This window comes from Pantherophis guttatus, chromosome 4 (assembly GCF_059756535.1).
Source record: "Pantherophis guttatus breed Tessera chromosome 4, ASM5975653v1, whole genome shotgun sequence".
Taxonomy (NCBI): Eukaryota; Metazoa; Chordata; class Lepidosauria; order Squamata; family Colubridae; genus Pantherophis; species Pantherophis guttatus.
The window spans coordinates 57,453,749-57,459,748 of NC_142066.1; the positions used below are offsets into that span (position 1 = coordinate 57,453,749).

At 41.0% G+C, this 6,000-nt stretch overlaps 1 protein-coding gene across 2 annotated transcripts in view; it reads left to right on the forward strand.

Moving 5' to 3' along the window:
- Positions 1-6,000, forward strand: part of LOC117664772 (sodium channel protein type 4 subunit alpha-like) — a 131,505-nt gene that overhangs the window by 67,141 nt on the left and 58,364 nt on the right. For both annotated transcript variants that reach the window (XM_034416072.1, XM_087892221.1), the window contains 3 exons: positions 1,636-1,794; positions 2,873-2,996; positions 3,577-3,815. In XM_034416072.1, coding sequence (XP_034271963.1) covers positions 1,636-1,794; positions 2,873-2,996; positions 3,577-3,815 — 522 coding nt within the window. The remainder of the gene's footprint in view (positions 1-1,635; positions 1,795-2,872; positions 2,997-3,576; positions 3,816-6,000) is intronic.

Genomic DNA, 6,000 nt, shown 5'->3' on the forward strand with positions numbered 1-6,000 from the left:
CTAACAAATGTTCAGTCCTGCACATTGGCAATAGAAATAAGAACATCAAATATATGCTGGCCGGAAACGATCTAAAAGTTAACCCACACTCTGTCAAAGACCTAGGAGTACTCATTTCAAAAGATCTAAGCTCCAGAGCTCACTGTAACATCATTGCAAAAAAGGCATTAAGAGTTGTCAACCTTACTTTATGATGTTTTCTCTCTAGTAACTTCAAACTAGGGCATACAAAACCTTTGCCAGACCTATCCTTGAATACTGCTCACCTGCCTGGAACCCTCACTGTATTTCAGACATCAATACATTAGAGAGGGTCCAGAGATATTTTACTAGAATTTTACAAACCCTCTGCTCAAAATAAAATTCTCTATACCACCAGGCTTGAAATTTTAGGCCTGGATAGCCTTGAACTACACCGTCTACGTTTTGACCTAAGCTTAGTACAAAAGATTATTTACCATGACATCCTACCTGTTAATGAGTACTTTAACTTCAACCGTAATAATTCAAACTCAATGTAATTCGCTCTAATCTTGATTGTAGGAAATATGACTTCTGCAATAGAGTAGTAAATGTCTAGAACACTCTACCTGATCCTGTTGTTAGTCTCTCTAATTCCCATACCTTTTACCTTAAACTGTCTACTGTGGACCTTTCATGTTTTTTAAGAGGTCCCTAAGGGAGTTTGCATACGCGCACCAGTATGCCTATGATCCCTGTCCTACTGTTCCCATTTATATGTACTCAATTTATGTGTTTATGGCTATGTTTGCTTATTTATTTCCTTTTATTTGTGCCAATTTTTTTTCATGTGTCCATGTCTATGTCTATACTGTTACTTGTTTCCTTGTACTTGTTGATAAATACATACATACATACATACATACATACATACATACATACATACATACATTGGGTCTCCTCTGCTTGGCTCTGTTGTACACTTTTCACCCAGAGGGAGCTGAAGCCTTGTCTGCTTGCAAAGGGGACAGAGAGTGATTAACTCTGTTTCAAAGCATCCCCTTTGCAAGCAGAGGAAGCTTTCCCTCCCTTTGGATGATAAGTGTTTCAGTAGCTACCATCGGCCACCGCCCTCTCCATCCCACTGTCTGCTTACCCAAGGCCTCAATTGGGGCCAAGCTCTCAGCATATCCCAGCCTCCACCCTACCTGCCAGGAGGGTGAAGAGCCCCCGCACGGCCAGCAGCATCATGGGCAGCCATTTGGTGGCCAGCACAGCGCCTGCTGTGGCTGAGAAATATCCCAGCAGCAGCTGGACCAGCAGGCATTGGATGTTGGGGCATGCTGAGAGCTTGGCCTGTTGCAGCCGAGAGGGCGGGACCAGTGGTAGGTACCTCCCACTCCCATCGGTCCCCATGCTTGCTGCCTCCTGCACTTAAAAAAAATAAGACCTTCCCAAAAATAAGCTCAAGTGCTTATTTTCAAACCCAAAAGAAATTAAGACCAGGTCTTATTTTGGGGTAAACATGGTAGAAGACTTGGAAAACATCATAAGTAACATAAATACATATCATATGATTTCAAAATTCAAGGGAAAATTTAGCAAATCACCATTTCAGTAATGTCAACAGCCTTTTCCTGATTTTCTTACGCTAAATCTGTTATATATTTGTAGCTTCAAGCAAATAACAGTTCTGCAGAAAGCATTATAGTGGAAAAAAAGCAAAAAGGAGAATTAGATGAAAAGGCTCAGAGTGATCAAGAGGGACCACAAGATTGCAATGGTCGAGTCATCCCACGTTTGGTGTTGGAGAGATCAGCTACAATACATGAGGTATGTTCTCCATGGACCAGGAACCAAAGATAAAAACATAATCCATACAGATTACTGCCCATTCAATAGTTATAGAATTCCTCATTAGAATTGTATTGATACAAATAGATGCTTCTAGAAAAGTTTAGCGATGGACTGTAAGTGGCCCACTTCATGGCTTTCGCAACAGGCTCAGGCAGAAAATGTTTATGACACTGCTGGACTAAAAATGAAGACTGATTGAATTAGAGTCAGACTTCATTGCTGAACTCAAAAGATGGACAGTCTTTCACAGTTACAGACTTTCACATGTGTTTGAAAGGACTACAACCTTGACCCATTGGACCTGCCCCCTCTCCTCTTTTTATATTTCTGCATGGGATGTCTTCCGGTCATCTGTACCCTGATGCTAGAGAACACTATATGCACAGATTAATCCAACATAGGAGGAGGGTTAGCCAATTGTCCAGATGTGTGAGGAGTCCATCAAACAGGACTTTTTCATTTTCTGTATTTCTATCCCAGTGTAATTGGAAATCGGCAAGAAACACTTACAAACATAGTTGTGAAAGCAGAAGGATGTTGTAGGGGAGTAAAGTTTGTAGTAAAGATAGCTTTTCTGCTGAGTCTGAGACAGAGCAGTAAATGTTACCCCATCCAAGTCTGGTTTCATATTTTCAGACATCAGCTGAATTGTTTTGGTACTTGAGGCATCTGGCACTGAAAATATAGCAATAATAAATTTGATAATTGATAATTAACTAACAGAATGTGTAGTTACTTGATATGGTTTAGTCCTAGCAAACCCTGACAGTGAAATTCTTAAAGAATTCAAGGAGTATCAACAATATTTTTTTTGCTGGTACAAAGTGACTTCCTTGGCTATATTTACTTTTGAATTCTAACCCTAATCCTAGCCCTAACCTTTTCTTTAAATAGTGTCATATCACAGCAAACAGCTTGAATTACTTTCTCATTTCATCTCTAATTCAAGTGCCACTTCATATTCTAATGCTAATGGCCATAGAGGCTTTTTTATTCAAAAACTTACATTTTTGTCAATGTTTTTTTAATCTTGGATCTCATTTTTTTATTACAGTCAAATCCAAGGGAAGAACATGAGAAATCTGATCAAAACCATTTGTATGTGGATGGTGTTGAGGGGAAGGGTTTGGAGAAGCGAGTAGGGAGTGCAGTCAGTGTGGTCTCCAGTACTCTTGAAGGTAAATGCCTTGACTAGGTAGAAACTAGATTATTTTTGAATTAAAAACAGATATTTTAATAATATTTTTATGTTTAGTGTATAGTATAAGATATTTAGCCAGAAATTTTACAAATGGACAACCTGCTAGTTTTTTCCAGTAATCAATGAAAAAGTAGCCTCAGGAACATTTGACGTGCTGATGAAAGAGTTTTGAAAGAGAATAGCTCTCTGCCATAAGTCTTATGCTTTTTACAGCAGCCTTCTATAATAGAAGAATGTGTCCCCATTATATATTATACACTATCCACACATGATAGTACAGTATTAAATATAAAATGGTTGTAATTTGATTGGCTGTTTTATGCAAAAATCCAACAACCTCACCCCAGCATAATGAGGAGATTAAAAAATTCCTTTCCAGCAGACTTGATAAGCAAATTCCAATAATTTCCACAATACAGAAGTTGTAATCTTATACTGTTTTAAGTGCCAGTTTGAGGAACAATGCATTAATCAATCTCATTGATTAGTTGGCTAAAGTTAGCACTCTTAGTAATTCATGATTTACCTCTAGTAAATCTTTTGATTTTTGTTTTTAGAACTGGAAGAGGCCCACCAGAAGTGTCCACCATGGTGGTATAAATTTGCCCACACTGTATTAATATGGAACTGTTGCCCATTTTGGGTGAAGCTAAAGCATATTGTTAAGCTCATTGTTTTGGACCCTTTTGTTGATTTGGGGATCACCATCTGCATTGTCCTCAATACTGTCTTCATGGCCATGGAACACTACCCAATGACCGAAGAGTTCAACAATGTATTGAATGTGGGCAATCTGGTAGGAGAACTGCTCTTCATTCTTTGATTTGATAGTGTGACAACTCTGAGGTGCTTGCAAGAAAGAAATTATTACCACAATAATCTAACAATTGGCAAGATGGGACAAATAGGTGGTGCCTCTGTTTTCAACAGTAACCAATCACATATTTCAGATATATATCTTTGATGCCTAAAAAATTGATACACCTGTATCCTCCATGATGCTTGCTTGTTTGTCAGCCTTACTATTGATCATTTTCATATTAGTTGAGAATGAATAGCAAATTCAATATCTTATTAAAAAGCGTTTTGTCTTGTTTTTATTTTGATCATAATCAATTGGCTGAAAGTGACTATTAGTTCTTTGAGAGGGAGTAAGAACTTTCATTATATTAATTACACTTTCATTAATCTATATGCAGCACTATTTTCTCAGTTTTTTCCTACTATGGTCAGAGCCCAACTCTATCTTATAGTTGCCAAGTTTGAGAAACACTGGTGTACAACTTTCCCCAATGTTCAGACAAAAACAGATGTACAGTATTTTAAGGAAACCAATTCATGCCAGTGTTCAAAGAGATTAGGTAAAAGATGTTTTTTTTAGTACCGATTTGGTCCTTCACTTGCCTGGATAATTTGCCAGGTTATTGGGCCTTATTTATTTATTTATTTATTTACACAAATTTATATGCCGCCCTTCTCCCTAAGGACTCAGGGTGGCGAACACAGGTTAAAAACATACAATAATAAAAGGAAACATAATTAAAACCAATTTAAAACAGCGACAATAATAAAACCCAAGAATCAGAATCAACCCATTTGTTGAAACAGCCAAGTCTTTAGGTCTCGATGGAAGGAGTGGAGGTCAGGCGCCGTCCGAAGCTTCGTGGGTAACTGTGAGTGAGCCCACAGAGAACGCTCTACCCAGGACGTCGCCAGCCGACATTGTCTGGTCGACGGTACCCTGAGGAGGGCAGCCCTGTGTGAGCGGACAGGACGGTGTGAGGCGGGTAGGAGATGGTCCTGCAAATAGCCCGGACCTAAGCTATGTAGGGCTTTAAAGGTAAGTACCAGCACCTTGAAGCGGATCTGGAGGACCACTGGTAGCCAGTGCAGCTCATGTAGGAGAGGTGTTACACAGGAGTAATGGGGAGCTCCCGTAACCACCCGCGTGGCCGCATTCTGGACCAGCTGGAGCCTCCGGGTGCACCTCAAGGGCAGCCCCATGTAGAAGGAGTTGCAGTAATCCAAACAAGAAGTAACCAGAGCAGCTTAGGTCTGCAGCTACTGCTATTTAATTCCTGGTTGCCTCATTTATGGATGAGAGACCTTAATAGTATTGTTAAGACCTGGTGGACATAGGGGAAGTGCCTGTCTAGGAAATGTGGCTACTCAGGTTTTGGGTATAAAATGAGCCACAATCTAAGGACATGGGTGACGGGGTAGCTTTGGTTTTCCATGAGGTTCCATGCAACCTCATTGCAGTGTAACTATGTTCCTACTCTGAGCTGAATGCCTTAGTTAGGTTGTTAGTGGAGTTCCACAGGCTTACAAACTTGGGAGAGTTTAATCTGTTTTATTTGGGCACAGAAACAAAAGTGGTTGAGGAGTTTATGGCTGCCATGGCAGGCATAGCCCTGATCAAGGTCACTGAGATCTTGGTATACATGGAAAGAGGAGGAGTCACAAACTAGATTTGGAATTGGTGGACATGAATATTTTCTCTTATCCTAGACCGATTACTTTGTATTAGTCTTGGAGTTTTACGTGCCTATCCCCTGCTGTAATGGTACATGAGAATGATCTTGAGAAACAAGGGTAAGAGACAGTGGTGGGATTCAGCTGATTCAGGCCAGTTCAGGTGAACTGGTTGTTAAAATTCTGCGCTGCCCCGTCCACCCTGCCCCACCTTGCCCAGTCACTTCTCATCTCATGCTCTTTCCCAGCATAGCTGCTGCTGCTCTTTGTCTAACTCCCTCACTTGCCTTGACCACATGGTCTCTGAGGGCCAGCCTGCCTTTGGCTGCATCCCAAGCAGCGCTCTCTGAGTGGCCCAGCTGATCTGTCCTGATCTGTCTGGCAGCTAGAATCCCGGCCTAGCTGCCTCCCACGTGGCCCAGCCAGCTTGCCTGCCTTCTGCGCTCATGCAGTGCTCTCAGCACAACCCAGCTGAGCACCCAGATTAGCCTGGGTGAGCCTGCAAG